Genomic DNA, 22658 nt, shown 5'->3' on the forward strand with positions numbered 1-22658 from the left:
TGCAGGACCCTGAGGACCATCCTGGTGGGTCAGTATTTTTCCACTCCCTTGTGAAAATGATGACAGCTTTCAAGCTGTCAAGCTGCTAGCACTCAGCCATGCTGGGCGTGAATGTGTGACACACTGCGGCAGGAAGTGCTCAACATCAGATCTGTCGATAACCGGACCTTTCTTCCAGGAAGACAAGGTCATGTGGCCTTGTATGTGAGTAACTCAGGTTGTGACTACCAAAGGCATAACACTCTCAGAGATATGGGGCCCTTTCTCCACTAGGTCCCCCAAGAGCTCTTTGGAAATGTCACATGTGGAGCGGTCCCCTCTCAAGCTAACATGAACGCACAGTGTGTAGTTCGCAAAACGACAAAAAGATGCTATGATGGTGTCCATCGGTACCAGAGGCAAACCAAAGCTGAATGCCAGCACTGTGTGGAAAATATTAACAGCCACAGCCACAGGTCCTCTCTTTATCTTAAGCCCCGAGACAGCAAAGATAGCTGTCATTTCTCATCTCCCTCTTTCCAAAATACCTTCTTCTTAAATAGACAGCATCACTCTCAGCCCCCTCCCACATCCCTTCGTTTCTTTTCTGTGGAGAAGCAGAAAGTAAAGGGTACTTGCAGTAAAGGAATTCCTCTGAAGTCAGATCTGATCAAGGTTTTTGGTCCTTGTTTGATTCAAAAGTCTGCACTGATAGATGTGGTATGCTTGCCTAGATCAATCAGATTGAGATTCTATATTTTTTGTTCTGCTGAAAACACCAGAGAATGAAGATGCTTCTTTCCAGGAAATTTGGATACAAAAAAGTAAGGTCTCTGATACTGGGAAATACCCTCAGCTGGTTTCTGACCCACTGTGGCAAGCCTTCATATGTAACCTTGGGAATGCTATGTATGAATACAGATATGCCTAAAGATGCAGCTAGTCCTCAGTTATCTGGGGAAATTTTGGCTCAACGTAACTTCTAAAATCAAAATCTGCTGTCTTAAATCTCTTGAGCCTTTCTGGAAGCATTTCTTACATTGCATGCCTCAGTTTCCCATACATACAGCAATGAATTAAGATAAGCACACTGCCACATTCCCAGTCAAACACTGCAGCTTTTCATCCACATTTAATGTTTATCTACTAAAATCCATCATGAGGCAACTACATCAATGGCTTTTGCTCTTTATGCAGTCCCAGACTAAACCTGAACCAGTGGCAAAGCTGGAAACAGCTATCCCTGCCCAGCTGCCAAAATGAGCCCAAATGAGCTCAGCCCCAGGTCAATGCCACTGGCTGGAGCTCAGCCCCAGGTCAAGAGTCGTCCATGTTCCCATCTCCTCCACCCATTTGTTGACAGAATAACTCTATTTACTCTTCTCTAGTTGGAGTGCGGTTGTTTTTCATGAAAAACAAAGGGGCACGTACAGAGCTGCAGGGCTGTAAGCAGAAGGTAGTGCAGGCAAGGTAGGTGAGGAGGACCTGGGGCTAGAAGAAAAGCAGATGTTGCAGGGAGGAGGGAGCAGCAGTGCAACAGCGTGCAGGGAGCCCAGCGTCAGGAGACTGGGCAGCAAGAAGTGCAAGAAGACCAGAGGCAGTCTTGTTGGTGGGGATTGAGAGACATCGTGCTGTGCTTTCATCTGCAAGACCACTGTGATAACTGGACCCGCTGGCTACTCCTGTCTTCCCTCCTTCAAGTGTTCTACACCTGCCAGCCAGCATCTGCTTCATCTTTGTGCTAGGAAGCACACACCCTGCATTTTGCCTCTCCCTCCAATGGGACCAAGGAGGATAGCTAAGAAATACAGCAGTTGCTCAGCAACTCCCTGTCCCCCAAGGAGGACAACATAAGCTATCCGCACCAGCCTTCTGGGTTGCTTGTCTCTGCACAGCTGGAGGTGCTCCTGCTCTACCCTGACATTCTTCAGGCTTGACCTGCTCAGACTGCAGATCTTCTTGCCCTGCAAGCCTCCAAAAACTCCATTTTGGAAAAGAAAAAAACATTGTACAGGGTGCACTGACCCATCGTGGCAGGACGGTGCAGGACAAAGGCCGAGCTGAAGGGACATGGCATCAGGTTATTGATCGCTGAGGAGACCTTGAGCTTGGGTAAATAGATGTCCTCCTTTCTCCCCCATTCCATGTGTGTGTAAGCTGTCTTGCATAGGGGTATGGGCCAGGCCTCACAGGCAGTAGCAGGCTTCAAAGGTAGGTCTGCAGCTCTGGGGAAACCCCGGTGCCTATCACCAAATCTAACAAAGTGGTTCTGCTGCTGTTGCTTCCTGCCCTCCTCCCCCCCACCCCTCCATCTGTGGTTCTTTGCTTGTGCCCGCTGTTTCTGAAGGGATACTGTGATAGCAGAGAATTGCCCTTGCTCTCCTGCTCCACCCAGCTTGGTTCGCTGAGGAGGAGATCCTCACCAGGGCTTGCCCAGAAAGGTGACCCATGAGAAGCAAGGGAGGGCAGCCTTTGCTGGGCCTGTTTGTACCATGTACCTCTCTGGAAGGGTGTATTAGAGGAAGCAGATGTGCAGCTGATTGTCCGAGTGCTGATGTTCACCAAGCTGGGTTTAAAGTGAGTTATTTGGTGCTTACGTTCCACAAGTGTGTTCCCATGTTGGAAGGCAGCCTAGAGGGCTTGGCACTCAGTAACTAGGGGAAAGCAAGGAGACGAAGAAGCCCACTCATCCTTATCGTGGGAACATTCCATGGCATCCGTGCAGGCTAAAATGTGCGTGAGGCCAACCATCTCTTCTCACATCTGCAGCAAGTCCCTCCCATGCACTCATGCCCCCACGCTCATACGCACCACGGGGCACAAAGACAACTCACAGACACGTAGACAGGGCACTGGCATTCCCCAAGACCTCTGTGCCCTCCCACACGAATGCATTCACATCCCTTGCCAGCCGCAGAAACACAGGAAGCCTTTGGGGGCGATAGCAGAGGAAAGGAGAAGGAAGGCAGGTGAGATAATGAAGATTAACATGGTTCTCTTGGGCGATGGCATTTCTTACCCTCAGAGTCTGGGGCTGACGGAAGGGGAGAAAGAAAAAGAAGCAGCCTGAGGGAGATGAGGGGCAAAGGAAGACAGAAGGTGTCTCCTGGCACAAGCAGAATGTGGTGGAGGGCTGGGTGTTACTCAGGTGCTCTTTCCTCGCTAGCTCAGCTGGTGAGTCAGTGTCAGCATGGGCTTAGCCCTGAGACAGCCTGGTGAGAATGGCAAGGTTGGCTCACTTTTAGGGACTGAGAGCAAAATGGCACAGCAAGCAAAGTGCAGCTTCAGGCTTCCAGGCTGTGACTGGTTTGTGCAACTTCTGTGTGCATTTGAGGGCACGAATTTCCTTTTGCATTGATTTCTAGGTCAATAAAATACCAGGTTTTAAATAATTCTCAGCGGGGGAGGACCACACATTTGTCTCCAGAGAAATTCGTTATTGTACTCATTGGTGGTTTTGGCAGAAGCAAAACCCAGCAAATACCTTTGAAAATTAAGGGATTACCAGGAGGCACGGACAGGACACTGTCCTGGAGGCCTGCCTCCCACCGAATTAGGAGTTTTACTCACATTCACACTGAGCAAAGTCTTTGATAGTCAGCACACAGATCTGTTGAGACTATAGATCTCATGGCATAGCACCCCCGGAGAAGATGTAAAGGGAAGCAGAAAACCCAGCCTGACCATGGTGTGCTGTGTCACTAGATATACCTGATGGAGACTGAGGAACAGGAGGAAGATGCCAGCTCCCTCTCAAAGGACAAATCAGAGATTAACTCACGTGACTGCCTTCGCTATGTGCCCCTTGGGATAGCCTTTCTTTTGCTGGCTGGAGCTGCTGCAGCAACCTGGTATTTCCTAGGTAAAAATTCAACACGTTTTGTCCCCATGCAGGAGGTGGGTGGGGTGTAGTCAAGGCAATGCTGAGCGTAAAGCATAGTAGTGACTCTGGGTGATCTTTACAGACTCATATATACGGGTAAACCCCTCTCTCCTACCCCTATCTCTACCTTATCAGCAAGATAATCCAGTAGTGTCTTCTGTTGGCAGACTACAGACCATGGCACCTGGAACCGGCCATCCTGCAGTTCTACTGTGGCAGCCTCCAGGTTCTCAACCGCCAATACTCCCCGGACCTTGGGCAGGTGGAGTCCAGAGCCTTTTGGTTGGAGTCAGCTAAGCTCCAGAAGATGGTGAGGGCAATTTCATGACCAGAGCTGGCCTTGAGGGAGTTCAGTGAGTAGAAAGAGGAAGGGGTCCGGTACCCTCCTCCAAGAGACAGTCTTGGTGGGTCTGTACAGCTAGAAGGGTGAAACACAGAGTTGGCCTTAGTTCCTTTGCCACTGTAACATTGCACAATAGTTATCAGACAACATTCTCATTGCAGCTGAAGGAACTGATTCGTGCCACAGAGCTGGGTCGATATTACAACTCGAGCACAGTGTATGCCTTTGGGTGAGTAGCACCCACAGCACATTTGCTTGTTTGTGTGTGAAAGCTTCCAGTCGATTGTACTCTGGTTTCACTGAATTCTGGCCATGACAAACTGCTGCAGTCCCCACCATGAGTTCTAGGCTGGGCTGGGCAGTCCAGATCCAGAATGGTTCCAGCATGACAGGGCTGGGGCTATTTTGATGTTCATGTTCATCTGAAGTCATAATAAATAACCAAAACGGAGAAATTTTCAGAGGCAAAAGTTCAAGAGAAAAAAAATCACTAGGAAGATCTGAAAAAAACCCACCCCTGGGCTTGGCATTCCCAGCAGAAACTAAGCATCTGGAAATTAATTTGTCTAATTCAATAAAGTGATTTTATGGCCTGATCCTAGGCACCAAAAGGGAGAGGCCAGAAAAGGTATTCCAGCCAAGAAGTATGGTCCACCTGGGAATAGGGTAACAGTGAAATGGGAAGATGTGGGACTACAGCTTTTCAGGTCATCACAGTAGATCAGGAAAGCAGGAATAACTTCCAAACTGATATATAAATTTGCTTCTGATTTTTTTTCCATGGAAAACTACACCTCTAAATTTTTCCTTCAACTAAGCAAAATTCCAATTGTGATGTAACTCGATTTTCAACTGGGAAAAGAAAAGTTTCACTTGCAATTCTTCCTCTAGCCTTTTACTGAACAAAGGTTTGTTTCAACATCTCTTCCCCCTCCCCCAGCCAATTTTCTCTGCCAGCTGGTTGAACAGAGCTTTCCCAGTCACAGCCTCCTGCAGCTTGAGCCTGCCCAGCATTAATGGCTTGTGGTAAGGTACTGAGTCATAAATCATCCACTTGTCACCACTGGGAGGTGAGACAATGAAGTCTTGAGTGTTTCTTTTTAACCCCTGGTCAGTAGTAACCAAAGGTCATTTCTACCTGAAATGAGACTACTCATTAGACCAGCCTTGATTAATTATCACAGTAATTTGACCACCTATGGTCATTACTAAAGACAGATGGCGTAAAATGTCTTCCTCTCCCAAAGGACAGAACGTTAAGCAGCACCATGGACATAGCAGCTCTCCTGCCCCACTCAGAGTGGTTCTTCTGGGTCACAGCAGCAAGCTGGGAAGCCTGCACAGATATGTCTGATTTGTGGAAAAACAGGGGGAGGTTAATCTCTGGGCTTTGTCTCTCCAGTGATTCTGGAGAAGAAGAGAGAGGATATTTAACATGCTATTTCTCTGTTAGGGAGGGTGCTCTGACCTTCTTCTTCTGGTTTGCCCTCCAAATCCCTGAGAGTCAGCAGAAGGAGGTGACTGCTGAAAGGGTAAACACAACGCTCCATCAAGAGCTCTCCACCAGCTTCAACAGCTCGGGCAGCCTGTCCTACCAGATGGAGTACAGGGTCAACCCAGACTCACTGGTTCTGCTGGGTAAGTACCAGCTGCTCAGCTGTGTCATGAGCAGTCAGAAATGCTCCAAGATTTATAAGTTGCTGAAAGGAGGTTAGGAGAAAAAACCAGAAGTCACTACTGAAGAGGATAAAGGAAACCTGAAGAGGATAGGGGGAAAGTGAGGATCAGGAGATACATGTATTTCTTCCTGATAAAGGACAACTGAAATCTGACAAAAAAAGCATCCTTCCTTTGAAGGATTAAAGATTATTGGAGATACAGCTGACCATGACCAGCTAGGTAATTTTTTTTTTCTCACATCAGTTTTGGCCTCTGTGGAGTAAGATCTTACACAGGTCATGACTTTGATCAGCTCAGCTCAAAAATAACAAGCAATTAGGCCTACTTTCCTTTGGGAGATTATTCCAGGCTACTTGATTGAGAGAAGACCAAAGGCAATGTAGCTGAGTCACCACTCATCTTTCTCTGACACAAAGCACTGTTGCCACTTTGGTTCTTGACATATAATTTTAAGGTTTATTTATTGTTGCCCACAGTGAAGATCACAGCCTGTTTAAAAAGCCATCCCTACAGGACTTCTTTAAAATAGGTGTTAGATAAAGAACTAGGGACCTGACTATATTAAATTCATCCAAGTCCAATGGAATTTGTGTTTGGTGTTTGCAATGGGACTTAACTTCTTAGCCTGAGCTGATCCCTCTTACAGAGCCCCAAACCTCAGAGGTTTTAAAATACGTTGTGTTTCTTCTCTCCCTTTGGGACTCTCATTTCCAAGTTTCTTCTTCCCACAAAATGTTACATTCCCAAGCCTTTTTCCCCAGATTTGTTGTCTTGCATTTATCTAAGGTGAATCTTACGTTAATATATCCCATCCATATTTTAATTTTTCCCTCCACTTCTTAATTGTTTTGTTTTGGGTGTCATATTTTGATGTCCCCAAAGAAAATTTGATTCCCTCAAAATTATTTTTTCTCCTTTATCTAGACCACCATGTTAGGATCTTGTTCCTAAGCTGCGTTAGCATCTCATAAAGACATCTCCTCCTCCAGTTACCATCAGTCACTTCTACTTACAACTTTTTTCCAGCAGACCAGACCTTATGCTCAGTCAGTTTAAATAAACTTAAGAAAGATACCATAAGATAATATGCTGAATGCTTCCAAGTCAGCCCATCTAGCATTTCCCCTTTCTTTACTCACTTCATAATGTAACTCATAAACACAAGTGATGGTGCTATTCTTTTGGCTGCTCCCAGTTACTTCTTATTCCCTTCACATCTGTTTCACTGTTTTATTCATTTCAGCAGACCACACTTCTATTTTGGCATTAACACACCCTCTGTAGTTTCTCCAGCTCCTTCTGATTTCCCTAGTCCTTTCTGCCTCCCTCTCCGGTCAGAAGCACAGTTTAGCAACTGAGCCAGAAACCTCTTCTACTGCTCGGCCAGGGTGACCTCAAGCCAGTGGCTTAACCTCTGCCTTCATTTGCTCTGTAAAACTGGAGGGAAAAAATAGATAGCTAATAGCAAGTCATTAGCACATCATTGCTTTCTGACAGACTCATTTGCTGACCTGCTTAGCTCTAAACACTAAGTCTGGCTGCAGCCTGCCTTAAGACACAGAGCTGCAAACCATGGACCAGCACAGGAACCTCTCCAGCCTCTCCAGTGCTTTGTTTTTACTAACTGCTACACTCAGCCCAGGACACTGGCTCCCCCTTTCCCCCAGCGAGTTTCAGGGATTCCTCCTCCTCACAGAAAGTCAGTTTTATTACCTTCAGATAAAAGAGTACTTAACACCAGCTCAGCACACATCCTTCCCTACAGCACATGAGCTTCTCTAGGAGCCTGCCTTATGCCTACAGGATTGTCTTTCCACAACATCTGTTTTTCCTATGACAAAACTGCTCCACTCTCCCCACAGAATTGCAAACTCTGCTTAGGACCTACAGAAGACCAAAAGCCTTGACCTAGGCAAGCCCCCAATAACAATTCTCACACCCAACTGACCTCATGGTGTCTTTTATTTTGGCAATTACTCCCAGCAGCACCTGATCTCTGACCAGTTCCAGTTCAGCTGGGAGGCTGGAGCAAAGCCCAGCTCTCCTAAAAGTGTTGTGCACCCTGTGACTCTCTTTTCCACAGATTTATGGTCTTTGCTGGTGGTTTTCTCCATATCTCCCTTCTCCAGAGGTGGACTCTAAGTATGCTGAGTAGCTCATCAAACAGTGATCATCAAAAGACCTCTTTCCCCACCCTCAGTAACTCCCAAACTTTGCAGTGAGGGAGTGAGGATTATATCTATATATGTGTGTGTGTGTGTGTGTGTGTGTGTGTATGTATAAAACTGGGAGAACAGGGAAAGGGTCAGCAGGTGGTGAAGGCACTGGGAAGTAGGATTGGCTGGCAGAGGAAGGGAATGGCTGCCTGAAGCAATGCCCAGCCCTCCTGGGAAGGGGAAGAGGCACATGAAAACAGGCAAAGAAAAAAGGCAGAGAAGCCCATGGTGGGCTGGAAAGCACGAATTGGGGCTGTTGGATTCGGAGCAAAGGCTAGAGAGATTTCCCAGAGAGATGAGGTGGGGAAGGCATGACTGAAACAAGTCCCTGAGAGCAGACAGAGAAGTGCCTGGAGGATGTCCCATGCCAAAATTGTGAGTCACTTACATATGAAGGGAGGGAGCCCTCACCTGCCATGCTAGCATTCAGACACTACCAGTTTATCTTTTTGTTTATCTTCCTTTATATATTTTCTTTCTAACAGAATCCAGTGTGAAAGACATAGTAGTGCTGAAATCCACTCTGGGTAGGCTATCTTTTCCTTTCTTTTTGAGTTTGTGACTTTATGGGAGGGATTTTTACAGGGGACGGAAAGCTTGTTGGCTTCCTGGAGTTGTAAGTCCTGGGAAGGGGAGATGAGAACAGTAGCAAGGGAGCATCAGTGCTGCTGCTTGGCCAGATCCAAACTACATGATGCAGCTATGTGTTGAATGGCTCCGAGCATTCTGACACCTCTGCCCCAGTAGCACAACACTGTGCAGAGACACCAGCTCCCAGGGGCAGCGCAGCCACCTTAGTCTTGTCCCTGTCCTAATGAGTCCTGTCAAATAGCTTGGTGTACTGGTACAACAGTGCTATTTCCAGGCCCCATGAAACTGCTGAGTGGGGTGGGTGGGTTCCTACATGGCTCTGCACAGGATGTGCTGTCCGTCATTTTGGACTCTGTTGTCTTAGTGTTGTTTGAAGATGCTTCTAGTAATTTCAGGCAGTGTTGTAAGTGCTGTGGCTGGCAGCTTGCATTAGATATGCTATTAGAAACTTACCTTTAAACTGACTTTTACTCAAAAATCCTGGTCTGGAAGCCTGCTGAAACCTGGAAATCAGATGAGGGGGATGTAAAGCTGGGAAGAATATGAGGATGAGAGGAGAAAGAGGTGAAAAAGAAAATAAAGCCAGAGGAAGATAACTGTGCTGTGCTGATATTTAAAGCCTGAGGTAACACTAGCTTAACCAAGGAAGAGGCTTTCTTATAGAAAGAAACTGGGGCAACAGTATGAGGGGACCAGTGCCACCACAACATATGTAAAAGTAAACTGAGATCACTGGGATGAGTCAGCCTTACCCTGAAATAGAGCTCACACTATTTCCCTTACAACCACCCCTAAGTCCCCCTTTGCATCCATTCACATCACCCTGAGGTTTAAAGCCCTCTATCTTTCCCTCGGATCCAGGTTGCTACAGGTACAGCTACGTCCAAGAGGATGATGTTCTAAGGCTGGAGGGCCCTGACTACCTGGCCTCCAGTTGTCTCTGGCACCTCCACGGCCTCAAGGGCTATATGATCAAGCTACGCCTGGAGTGGACTCTCCCAGACTGCAGGGACCGCCTGGCCATGTATGACGCAGCTGGGCCACTAGAGAAACACCTCATCACCTCGTAGGTAGCTCCTGAGCAGGGCACGCACCACAGGGAAGCCGTGCAGGATGGCACAACACACCACAGCAGGGGAAGGTGTTAGACTACATCAGAGGAAATTCTCTTTGATGCAGAACCTGCCTCTTGCTGATCATCTAAAGTCACTGATGTGGGATATCACAAAGCCAGCCATGCAGCCTGAGAGATTACAGCAGCATGAGCTGTCTCTCTGCTGGTCTTTTATTTGATTGAGTTAGTGCCTCACAGCAGGCATGTGCTGAGGATAACACAGACCTCCATTGTCTCTTTCTCGTTCTTCTCTTCCATTAGTTTGTTGCTTGCTTCACTCCCATCTTTTTATCTTTTTCCTCTGAGGATCTATGGCTGCAGCCGGCAGGAGCCCGTCGTGGAAATCCTTTCATCTGGCCCTGTCATGTCCGTTGTGTGGAAGAAAGCCATGTACAGCTACTATGACCCCTTTATCCTCTCAGTGCAGGCAGTGCCCCTTGAAGGTGAGAAAGGCTAGAGGAGGGTGGCCATAGATACAGGAAGGACACAGGTTATCTCCTACAACATCACAACTTCTAGAGGTACTCCATCCCCATTAGGGGCAGAATTCACTCTAGATTGCAAGGGTAGAGGTGATCAGTAAAAAGCAGGTTAGATGTTGCTCTCTCACCTGGACTCATACATCAGCATCTGGCTCGAGTCTTTACAGCCCTGGCTCTGGCAAGCAGAATGAGTGATTGTGATACTTTAAGAGAAGGCCAAGCTCTCATGCATGGACAGACCAGGTTTGGCCTGGACATCGTGTCCAGATGCACTTGCAGATAAATGTCAATTCAACATAAGAATCTAAGACAGCAATATACGTTACCATTACCCTTCTCTGGACAAGAGGAGGAGGCTAAAAGTCTTGCCAAGTAGAAATGGCCCCTTGAAGGGGAATGGTGGAATGTCCTAGTCACCTTTAGCATCAGGTCTTGAAGCCCCATTTCTGCCTTCTTGCAATGGGATGAGTAAATGGCATGAGTCCAATGGGTTCGGCTGCCAGGTAGCAGAGCTTTGAACATCTGTATTTACAGCCTGCGAAGTGAATATAACTCTGCAGGAGGGCCTGGAGCTGCAGGGAAAGATTGGCACCCCACACTACCCCAGTTACTACTCACCCAACACGCAGTGCACTTGGCACATGACGGTAAGCCAGCTCTCACAAGAGCATCCACCCCATCCCTGAAACCCGTGCGGCACTCCCCGCATTAGGCGGGGAATACAACCAGTGCTCTGGCCTGCAATGTGTGAATCAGCGTCTCTCCCCTTCACACCTGCCCTGCTCATTTCTGTCATATGAGTGGGCTGCAGCATTCATAGGATCCATCTACAGTCTGCTCTGGACCCCCTTGCCTGCAGGTCCCATCTCTTGACTATGGGGTCACCCTGTGGTTCGATGCCTACGCACTCAGCAGACAGACGCACGACCTGCCCTGTACCCAAGGCCAGTGGATAATTCAGAACAGAAGGTGTGTGCTGGGGTCCTGATTTCTCTTACTAAACACTTGGGATTAAACTGGGATTGAATCTCTGTATGTTCCCTGCTCACTTCAGCCACCGGGTCTGAGGAAGGAGAGCCTATCACCACACTCAGTGGCCACAGTTTGTGCTGGTGCCTCTTGTTTTTCTACTTTTTTAACTTCTCTTATTCACAGGCTTCTCAATGAGCACATTTCTTACAAATTTGCTTTGAGCCACCAGCCTGCCTTCTCTGTCTTGCTGTTTGCATCAGGCTTCCTAGTTTTCTCTTGTCTGTGTAACCTTGGTGTCCTCCCACGTCTCCTGTGTTTGCAAATCTGCCTGTCACCACCTCTGCAATATTATCTGTGTGTGCCATTGCCTTGCATCCACCTCCATACAGATCTTCCGCCTAGCTCCATATCCTCCTGCTTTGACTACAGCCACTTCCCCCTGCAAGACTTCTCAAAATTAGCATCCATACACAGCTGGGGCTGCAGCCCACCCCTCCCCAGGCACAAAGGACTGGGAGATGCTGGGCTCCCACCTCCTCAAAGCAGGCTCTGAGATGGTTAGACCTATGGCTTTTGTTTTTCTCCCACTTACTGCAAAATTGCCCCTTTCCATCCAAGACTTCCCCCAGCCCATCTCATTAACTTTCTCTCCACTGCTCCTGTGGGGGGTAACTTCTTCTCCTCTGGAGTATCTGATCCAGAAGCTCTGTTCCCCTTGCTTAGGATTTCCACTTCTCCTCTCCCTGACATCCTCTCTTAAACTGTCAGCACCGCAGTTTCTACGACATGGAAGATAAACGTAAGAATGGAATTGCTTTGTGCCCTTGCCCAGAAAGTGGGAAATGTCCAAAGATAGTAGGGTCACTCTGAACTCTGGGTCTCATGCCATGTTGAAGGTATTTTGCCTTCCTGGCTTCCCCCCACACCCAGTCTGTGTGTCCCCCTTCCCACAGAGACCCCTTGCCCCACTTTGTTGTCTTCTCCTTCCTCCCTGCCCAAGACACCCCACCTGTGTTTGCTCCTCAGATTGTGTGGCCTGCGGACCCTGCAAGCCTACGCTGAGCGGATCCCAGTCACGTCCTCTGTTGACATTACCATCACCTTCACCTCACAGATCTCCTTAACCGGCCCTGGCGTACAGGCAGCTTACAGCCTGTACAACCAATCTGACTGTAAGTTCAGGCTCCTCCCTGCTCCTTAGTAGCTGGGTAGCAGCCCCTGTGCACTTGGCTTGTATTAGAAGAAACACATGACATGTCCCGTGAGCCCTAGGTGCCATCTGCCTATCAGGCACGTGTTCACAAATCAGTGATGCACACACCACTGATGTCTCAAAAAGAAGAGGCATTTACATGTAAAGCTGCTTCTGCACATGTGGCCACATGTTGCCAGAGCATCCATGCACCAAAACACCAGGTCAGAGAGTTGTCTACAGTCCCACCCCAATGCCCACATCATGGACTGCTCTTGAGAATTCAATGAGATACCACCTCCAGCTTGAAGTGACTTTTATTTCAATTACAAGAGCTCTTAGAGCTGTTTCCTGCTCACCTTGGAATCCATGCAAGCGAGAGACAAATGAAAACATACATAAATACACATATGCACATATGCACATATGCAAATGCACACCCACAGTCTGTCTTTCCAAGGTTTCTCCATCTCACTCCTAAAGGCGCCTGTAACGCACACCAACCCCTGAATACACGCACCTGCCAACACGTGTCTAACACCAACCTTTCAAGGCCCCAACCAAGTTTTAATAATAATTCCAAAGAACCTGTTTCAGCTTTCCTGCAGCATTAGGAGTCCTGAAACACTGTTAAACCAGACATACAGCATACCAGGCGGTGGTTGTCCTGGCTCTTGCCCATTGGTACAATGGGAAGCGGGGAAAAGCCCTCCTTTCTCTGGTGCATAGGCTGGCTCCATTTGCCCTTGTTCAGAGCAGATGACGTGGCAGGTTTTGGGGAGCACAGCAAGTGCCACAGCACACTGCTGCAGCACATATGCAGTCAGGAAGGTGTGCAGCTCCACACTCCATTTTCAAACCACAGGGCTCTGGTGCAAGAACATTTCCAGTCACTGGTGACTAACTACTCTTTGGTGGTTTCACAGCCTGTCCTGGGGAGTTCTTGTGTTTGGTGAACGGCTTGTGCGTCCCAGCCTGCGATGGGATCAAAGATTGCCCCAACGGGCTGGATGAGAGAAATTGTGGTGAGTGATTTCTTCTCCCTGCTGGTCCCTGGTCTCAGCAGCACGCAGCCCCTTGCTCCTTCAAGGGAAGACAGAGATGGTACGGATTCAGTTAGCCTAGGTACAGCCTCGTACCTCCCTCTAGAAGCTTAAAAGCCTCATCCCCACTGCTGTATGGCTTAAGCCTACTCGGGAAGGAACAGCAAGACTTCTTGCTCCTGTGCACAGCACAGCCTTCCTGGGACAACACCCTAGTACCCATGCACCGAGGGCTCCAGGCAGCCTGCAAGAAGCCCCCTGCCCAGGCTGTCCCCCATCTTGCCCTGCTTTGCCCCTACCCAGGCACGACAATCCGGCTCAGCCCTGGGCCACAGCCCCCTCTGCTGTCATACCTCTCAGCATCCTCCTCCAACCCTCCCACCCTGCCCACACCTCCCCAAACCCACCCGCTGCCCTGCTCTCTCCCTTTCCCCCCCAGGCCATTTGTGACACTTGATCTGTAGAGAGCCTTACCCATATATTTCGACCCATTTTGGGAGCATCCAAGTCCTAGATCAGCCATCGTGCCAACAGCAGTTAGTGCTGATGCGGACACCATCCCCAGCATCCCAGGACTCCTGCAAAGCCCCATTCTCATAGAAACAGCTATTCAGGCTCAGGCATGACACCTAATTCATCCATTCTCCCATCTCTGGTGGGGGGTGGGGGGCTCATCACATCGCTGCCACCACTAATTCTTCATTAGTTGTCCCCTACAGCTGTTTTTTCACAGACAGAAAGTTCCCTGAACCACTGGAGACAGTGGCCAATTCTGAAAGATTTAAAGGCAGTTATAGAAAAGCAGAAGGAAGGAAGGAAGGAAGGAAGGAAGGAAGGAAGGAAGGAAGGAAGGAAGGGAGGGAGGAAGGAAGGAAGGAAGGAAGGAAGGAAGGAAGGAAGGAAGGAAGGAAGGAAGGAAGGAAGGAAGGAAGGAAGGAAGGAAGGAAGGGAGGGAGGGAGGGAGGGAGGGAGGGGGGGAGGAAGGAGAAATCTTTCTCAAGGAAGTTTTAACTCAGTTCTGGAAATGTGAGAGCTCTCACAGCATTGCCAGTGTTGGGTTTTGTATTGACTGCAGTCTTGCCGACAGTGCACTCTGTCCAATCATCCAGCTGTCTGACATCAGGGCTTGCTTGCTTCCCTCATGTAGACACGGATACATATGCATCCTTATGAATAACTAATTCTTTCTTGAATCTTGTTATCATCTTGACCCCAGGGATATCGTGTATCACTCAGTTCCACAGGTTAACACAGACCACAGTGAACAAAATGCATTTTTGTTCCTCAGTGTTTTCCAACATCCCTTTATTTTTGAAAAAGAAAATAGAAACTTTGTGATTTCTTTCCTTTCTTGCACTCTTGCCGCTGTTGCATCTCTGCTTATTTCTCCGTGTCTGTATGCAACAGTCCCTGTCTTTAAAATCAGTGTTCACATTGCCTCAGACCTTCATCTGCCTTTAGCTATCTGGAAGCCTCATGCTAATTACTGAAAAAATTACAGCCATTGCAGTAAGAAAATGCCTGGGAGGTACTGGCCCATCATGTTTGGTACTGTACATAGATACACACAAACACAGAACAAGTTCCTGCTATGAAAATGTATAATCAGAAGTCAGACTCCATGATGGGTAGGCACCTTAGGCCCATCTCCATCCTGAGCAGCTATCAGAGCTCATGGACACTGAAGAATCCATTATTGTCCAGGACTCACCTACCCACGAGCAAGGAGAGCAGCTGCTCTGTAAGGGAAGGTGATCCATGAGCTGAAGGTGACGTCAGGGCAGGAAGAACAGTGACCTTACCAGAGAGAATGCAGTCCTACAGAACCTGAACAAGGCAAGCAGATCAGGTCTGCTGATGGCAATCTGGGGTCAACCAAGAGTCCAGTGACATCAAGGCAAGTCCATGGTGATGAGGCAGGTCTGAGGCCAAGCCAAGAAATCCAGGAAAGTTAAGCCAGCATCAGCAAAGTGTAAGACAGGGTGCAGGCAAAGACTCACAGCTCACTAGACTGCAGCTGGCCTTAAGAACACCTCATGAGGTCAGGGAAGAGGTTGCAGAGCTTACTGGTGCAGTTGGGAGCCTGATCTCACACCTGATGTCTTGTCTTTTGTGCCCAATTCCTGGGCGCTTCCCTCCCACACAGTGTGTCCTGCAAAGTTCCAGTGCCACGAGGACAGCACTTGCATCGAGTTCAGCAGGGTGTGCGACCAGCAGCTGGACTGCACCAACGGGAGCGATGAGGAGCAGTGCAGTGAAGGTAGGGAGGGGACAATGCTGGGCTGACAAATACCTTCCCCTACACTCGAGCCAGGGCTGTCAGTAGCATACTTCCCTCTCGTGAGCTAAGGGCACCAGCTAGGGGTCAATGTGCCCAACCTGTCCACATTTGCTCTGTTTGTAGCTAACCAAGCATGCTCAGGAAATTCCCCGTCATCATTTATGGAGCTCCCCCAAGCTCTCTGTTGCCTTTTTCCCTCCACTCAAAGGACTTCAGGCTGCATCTACAACCTCAGCCTCTACATCCCTCAGCCTTGGCTCCCCTTCCTCTTTGCAGGGGTCCCCTGCGGTCCTTTCACCTATCGCTGTGAAGATGGGACCTGTGTGAAGAAACCCAACCCCCTGTGTGACACCACTGCAGACTGCAATGACCTCTCCGATGAGAAGCGTTGTGGTGAGGAACACTCAGTCACACATCATCCAGGCAGGTTCAGGATGCCACGTAGCTGCAAGTCATCCCTTTTTCCCCCCACCACCCCAGCATAAGCACCCACCCTCCATCGTTCCATCACCTTCTCCCTACCCCAGCCCCACAGCAGCAGTGGCAGCAGCAATGAGCCAGCTCTGTGCTGAGCTGTAAGCAGGCGCTTACTCTTTGGACAGCTGCTCCCCATCTCCTTCAGGCCAGGTAGACATGTCTCACAGGCCAGGTCCTAACCCCAGGCTGCCTGTTGGACCACTATGCTGGTGTGTGTGAAGTAACGCTATCCTACAAAGCTCCAGTGAAATCACCCATGACTGCATGATCACAGGCAGGGAGAGAGCTTGTGTTCTGATTTCCCTGCTTGTTTTTTCTGGACCCTTGGTGGGGAGTGAAAGGAAATGACTGCAAGGGTTCCCCAGCAGCACAGCAGGTAGCACAGACAGCGTGCTGCTCCAAAGCATCCCCAGGCTGCAGCCGGAGGTGGGCTGAGGCTGTGCAGGCATCAGCGGGGGCACCACTGGGAGGGAGCGCGCACTAGACCTGTCCTGGACAGTAAATGAAGCATCTGCTGGCTGGGTTAGGCAAGGGATTAGAAGTCAAACTCTTCAGTCAATTAAGTAGGAAATGAAGGGCAGGCACAGCATATTATGCTCCCTTCCTCCCCTGAAGTACCTGCTGTGTCTCCTTCTCCTCAGACTGTGGGCTGCAAGCCCCTCTCAGCAGGATTGTGGGTGGTGTGAATTCTGTGGAAGGGGAATGGCCGTGGCAGGCCAGCCTGCAAGTTCGGGGACGCCACATTTGTGGGGGAACACTCGTTGCTGATCGCTGGGTGGTCTCAGCTGCGCACTGCTTCCAGGATGAGAGGTAAATGGAGAGGGGAGGGTACCTGACAGGAGGATTTGCATTGTTTTCCATGTCATGCATGATGGGAGGATCATGCAGCTTGTGAAGATGACATGGGGCAGCTGCACCTCTCATCTGGCACCTGTGCCATGCTTGTCTGTGGCTTGGAGCTGGAGAAAGGGGTATGGATACACACACTAGTATTTGGGTGTGCGTGCAGGGAAAAAGGGGCAGTGCTGAGATTCACAGAGCAGCTTTGGGAGGGCAATGGTAGTGGAAGACATTTCACACCTCCACCTTTGCTTTGGCTCTGGCTTGTCCCCATGCTGTGAAAACCTTGGAGGTGTCAGCATGTGCTAGGATGGAGCCAGGATAACATTACCTATGGGGGATGCTGTTTGGGTCTCATGCTGCCCACCCTTGGGGCGTGCTCTTTCAGGGGAAGCACAGTCTCTCCCCTAGTTCCTTCCACCAGTGTACATACCACAACAGCAGCAGTAACATACCAATCGGCGGTTCACTCACTCTTTCAAGCTAGGAAGAAGTGAGGGGGAGGAAGGTCCACAGCTCTGCTAGGTGACAGGGCTGGGCGGGGAAGGAATGTGCACCCTGAGACCCAGTCTCCACCTCCTCCAAACTCCACTTTTTCTCTACCAGTGAGCCAGTGGGGGTCCCCCACCTCCCAAGCTACTACTGCTGGACTTCCCCAGCTGCCCTTCCCTCCTGATGCTATGGAGCTTGGGGAGGAGGAGCTGCTGGTCATCCTCGGTATGGTGACACTAGCCTTGGTAGGACTGAGGTTGCTTTGCAGTTGCGCTTCTCACCTCACCTTGCTCCTGCCGTGCTCCTCCTACCTGTGTCCTACAACCCTGCAAGGAAGCCCCCCAGTACTGGAAGCAGGCCTTTCAAGTGGTCCATGTGGGCTGGATTTGGCCATTCCGGAGTGTCCCAGTGCAGGATGGATGGAGCCAGCACAGCCCTGTTAAATGGCATGTGTGTGCACCTGCCAGGGAGAGAAACTAAGTGGTGTGAGAGATAAGAAGTAAGGGAAAAGAGGAGCAGAAGAACAGCAGCAGCCTGGGGTGGACTGTGCTATGGGCATCTGCCTGTGCACACAATAGGCTAGAGATTGGTCCTGAAGGGGAGTTTGGAGCAAGAGAGATGGTCAAACCAGCCCAGGGAGTTCTTTGTACCCAGAGGCGCAGTGTGGGAGAAAACAGCATGTGTAAGGCAAAGGGTAGGCAGGACTCGGAGCCTAAAATCAGACATCTTCCTGCTTCCTCCTGATCTGGCCTAGGGTGAGCTCCTCTCTGCTCCTCAACCTCCTGCTGGGGACAGGGTCTCCCCTGGCTGTTAGCTCTTAGCTGTTCTCTTCTCAGAGGTGTCACCTTGTTAGGCCGTCCCCAGCTTTAGCCCCTGTTTCTGTAAAGGGCTGTCATGCCTTTTAATGCCTTCACTTCTGAGCTGCTTTTCTCACTTCACTCCCTCTTAGAAATTTCTCAGAGCTTGCACCTCCATGTCTCCTCCTTGCAGCTTTGCTTCACCAGCTCAGCTCTTGCTCTCTGTCCTGTCATAGTCACTTGCACATGACCAGCCCCACTTGCTTGCCTCATCTACATACACTTTTTAGCCTGCTTTGCTAAGGATAAGAAGCAAATATGAGCGAGTTGCCTGGGTGTATGAGTGTCTGCCCAAAGTTAGTCCCACTGTACACGTGTTCAAGGCATCAAAGAGATGTCCCACCTAGTCTGTTGAAATCAGTAGCCAAATAAAAAAAGACACCCCACTGAAGGAGTTGATCATCCATATCGGACTCCTCAAAAGACTGCAACAGAAACAGTCAGGTTCCACCCATCCTTTTCCGTTCGTGTGATGAGTTATCTTCTCTGCTGTGTCCTACAGACTGGCCTCTGCCTCCATCTGGACTGTTTACTTGGGCAAATATTTGCAAAATGCCACCAGTCACACAGAGGTGTCCTTCAAGGTGATCCGCCTCTTCCTCCACCCTTATTACGAGGAGGACAGCCATGATTATGATGTGGCCCTGCTCCAGCTGGACCATCCTGTGATCATCTCACCCTTAATCCAGCCCATCTGCTTGCCTGCTCCTTCTCACCTCTTTGAGCCTGGTCGTCATTGCTGGATCACTGGCTGGGGAGCCCTCAAGGAAGGTGGTAGGTGCAAGGTCTTTGCTGGTGGCCTATTGTAGCAGAGCCAAGGTGGAAACATAGGTTCAGATGTGGGGTAGGCTGACTAGGCTTCTGTTCACCTCAAAGCGTTATTATGCTTTTTGAATTTTTTTTATTATCACCTTCACACCCTTTGATTTTGGGTCACAGGTTGGCCAAAGTTACCTGTTGAGTGCTTTGAAACCTCATTTGGAGAGGCAGGCATGAAAGTCTGGTAATCTGTATGAGGACAGCATGTGTTCCTTCATCCAAAAACTAGAATAGCCCTTCAGGAATTAGGGGTCTGTCTAGTCGTTGTTGAACCATGGTCACAGCATGGAGCAGCCTCAGTCTCAAAGCTCAACCCTATGCTTACATAGACATGTGGGATCCTGTTGGGTCATTCCCCAGAGACAGTGCCCGAATGGAAAGAGCTGAGATAGAAACACTGCTCTTCATCAAACTGGGACTGGATCTCATGGGGACACCCATTTGTGGCCCCTGCAGCAACATTTTCCCAATGTAAAAGACTCTAGGACCTGGGTCCCCCCAGCAACACCAGTATATTCAATGGGAGCAGTGCAGGGTCCCCTGAGGATCACACTGTGTAATTATTAGTATGCACCCTGGGACCATTTGACCATTTTGACCACATAGGACCCACACACTACTAGGGGACAGCATGGGCCAAGACCTGTTCCCATGGTGTGGTATGGATGAATCCCTTCTGTTTTGTCAGGAAGAGTTTAGCTGCATAGGTATGGAACCTTCATGTTCCCTCCCCACAGGACCAGCAAAACAAGCCATTTTCTAGTAGTGCATGGCACAGGAATATAGATGTGTTCACCCAGGTCAGCTGGGTGCCTTCACTCACTCACACACTTGCTCCAGCTGCTTCCTAAATGTATCTATCCAGAACTGGACACTCCTGGGTTGCACACTTAACTGGAAGGACTTAACATCCATGTCAATGAGAATCAAACCCAAAATTCTGACATCCCAGAGGTTTCCCCAAACCAGAATCCCCCTTGTCCCAAAAAGCTGAAGTGCTCACACTATGTTCCTGTAGGAAAAGGGACTGAAGGGGAATGTTACTTGTTCCATGCAGATGAAGTGCTCTGCTAGCAAAGTCAGAGACTGTGAGGCCAGTGGAGAGCAGAACAGAATTCAGATGGCAGCTTTCAGCATGCAGTGAGATGGGCATGGGCTGGGGGATCATGGTAAACGGTGGGAAGCTCCACCATTGCTTACCTGCACTACTTTTGGTGCTCTACCCCTCAGGGCACATCAGCAATGTTCTGCAGAAGGTGGACGTGCAGCTCATCCAGCAGGACATCTGCAGTGAGGCCTATCACTACATGATTTCTCCCAGGATGCTGTGTGCTGGGTACCACAAGGGCAAGAAAGATGCCTGCCAGGTGACTGAGGAGTTGTGGGATCAGGGTTGACTACCAGAGGTGGGGTGTGTCCCTAGTCTCCATAAATTAAAATGAGTGTGAAAAGACTTTAAAATGCCTGAATCCCCCAACACTTCCTCTGATCTAAGTGGCCAACCACAGCCCTCAGGACCACTTCTTCCCAGCACCTTTGCCTTAGGAAGGATCCAAAAACATTTAAGCTTCTTTTCTCATTTCAGCCCATTGTCCACTCTTTACCTCCCACTTTCAAGTCACATGTCTACATAAGCGTCTTACCCCATCAGCCTATTCAGCATCCGTCACACACAGTAACCTGTCTGTTCCTTCATTACTATCAATCTCAAGGAATTCCTCTGTCTCTCATCCTTCCGGGTATCCACTTAAATTCCACCAGCTTCCTTGCACTCCACACGTTTAGAAATGCCACACAGAGCATAAAGAAAAATAGAGCAGTCAGCTTCTTGGGACCCGGCTAGAGGGGAGGAATTTGCATGATGAAGGAATGCAACAATGGGTCAGATGTTTGCACTAGAGACTGGTTTTGACATCTGCTTAAGATACAAGAAGTGTTGCAGATGTCCCAGGCATGAGTTGAGGGGATACAGGAACCTGCATACAGAGGGACTCAGAGCTGGTATAATCGTTCAGCAGGAGAAGCTGGTTGATCACCATCACCCCATTGTTCTTTCCTTTTCTCTAGGGTGATTCTGGAGGTCCACTGGCCTGCAAGGAACCCAGTGGCAGGTGGTTTCTGGCTGGTTTGGTCAGCTGGGGAATGGGATGCGCACGTCCAAATCACTATGGAGTATACACCAGGATCACTCAAGTGCTGGGCTGGATGAACCAAACCATGAGCTGAGAAAAGTGCATCTCTGCCTTCTCCCCATCAGACCTACACTCACGTGGCACTTATTTCTAATCCTACTTGCCTGTCAGAGAAAGAGAGTTTCTGTGTGGGATGTTGTCAGACCCAGGATGGTCTTCTGAGCAGGGTAAAAAAAGCCTGCCGTGGGGATTGTAGAGAAAGGCAGGCAGACCCTCTTCCCTGTCAGTGCTTCCCAGGGAGATCCCGAGATGTTTTTAGGCCATCCATCCAAAACATCTGGGGGCAGGGGTAACATGACACACGGCAATGGTCCCATATTGCTCATTTCTGAGGAAAGGAACAAGGGGAGTTGAACTTTCCATGAACCATGTGATTCAGCCACACTCTTATGCTGGAACATTTGCTGAAAGAAAATGTGACTGATGTAGTTAGATTTCAGTAACCGTGAAATCAATCTGCTTCCCTCTTCCTTCCTGCTGCTTATCCTTCTTCCCCCTTCCCCTCCCATCACTCCTCCTCTTCCATCTCCCTAATTGCTTCTTTTCTTAGCTGGCATGTGCTGTTCAGGGTTGTTCAGCTCAGCCAGGCAACTCTTCACGTCTCACTGACTCCCAGGCATGAGACCAGCATCACACCCCCCAGGCGCGTGTCCTGCCTCCCTGCTGGCGCAGCACCCAGCCTCCGCTGCTGCACTTTCCTCAGGGACTGGCCCTGGCCCTCAGTGTAAAAACACTGGAGCAGCCTCCCATCCCGTCCCTCAGCCCTTCCAAATACCTTTAACATGAGGGTGTCTCAGCTGCTTCCATCTCCTAACTCAGATAATCCAGGAGGTGAAGGAGAAGGCTTCAGGGCACAGTGCTTAAACAGTGACTGCTATGGGTTTGGGTTTTTTACTAAAAATAGATATATATGTGTGTGTATGTGTGTGTGTGTGTGTATAAAATGGGCCACTCTCTGGAATTAGAAATAAAATTAATTTGAAGCCTTTTTTGGCTCTAGTTTGCCTTACTCTGTTAAAAATTATCTTGGGGTTTGTATCTTTTCGACCAAACTCCAATACTGAAACTGGCAATGGGAAAAGTTTCCACACCCCTGCCTCCCGCTCAGCTGTCCCCCAGGCACAGTGGGGTCAATATGCTAGCCAGATAGGTGGTCCTTGCCTGCTGTTATGACTTAGATACAGTGAGCAAACCTGCTCTGTAGT

The 22658-nt window shown here is 49.2% G+C and overlaps 1 protein-coding gene and 1 long non-coding RNA gene across 9 annotated transcripts; both read left to right on the top strand.

The window, feature by feature from the left end:
- Window positions 1-1376: 1376 nt before the first annotated feature.
- Window positions 1377-22441, top strand: TMPRSS6 (transmembrane serine protease 6). Of its 8 annotated transcripts, none has more exons than XM_056340989.1 (18): window positions 1378-2091; window positions 3685-3841; window positions 4030-4172; window positions 4367-4434; window positions 5659-5843; window positions 8587-8628; window positions 9554-9758; window positions 10113-10249; window positions 10823-10935; window positions 11148-11257; window positions 12287-12432; window positions 13379-13477; window positions 15642-15755; window positions 16053-16199; window positions 16895-17063; window positions 18945-19216; window positions 20492-20628; window positions 21329-22441. In XM_056340989.1, the coding sequence occupies exons 2-18, from the start codon at window positions 3694-3696 to the stop codon at window positions 21485-21487; spliced, it is 2394 nt and encodes a 797-aa protein (XP_056196964.1). In that variant the 5' UTR covers window positions 1378-2091; window positions 3685-3693; the 3' UTR covers window positions 21488-22441. The 8 variants fall into 8 exon arrangements, with proteins under 8 accessions (XP_056196971.1, XP_056196964.1, XP_056196968.1 ...); XM_056340992.1 differs by having other exon boundaries at window positions 1379-2091; window positions 16053-16169; XM_056340991.1 differs by lacking the exon at window positions 1378-2091 and adding an exon at window positions 2121-2190.
- Window positions 11265-12071, top strand: LOC130150256 (uncharacterized). Its single transcript, XR_008822169.1, has 2 exons — window positions 11265-11928; window positions 11962-12071. It is a non-coding gene; the product is annotated as an uncharacterized LOC130150256 (long non-coding RNA).
- Window positions 22442-22658: the final 217 nt, after the last annotated feature.

The sequence above is a fragment of the Falco biarmicus genome, chromosome 5 (assembly GCF_023638135.1).
Source record: "Falco biarmicus isolate bFalBia1 chromosome 5, bFalBia1.pri, whole genome shotgun sequence".
In the NCBI taxonomy this organism is placed as follows: domain Eukaryota; kingdom Metazoa; phylum Chordata; class Aves; order Falconiformes; family Falconidae; genus Falco; species Falco biarmicus.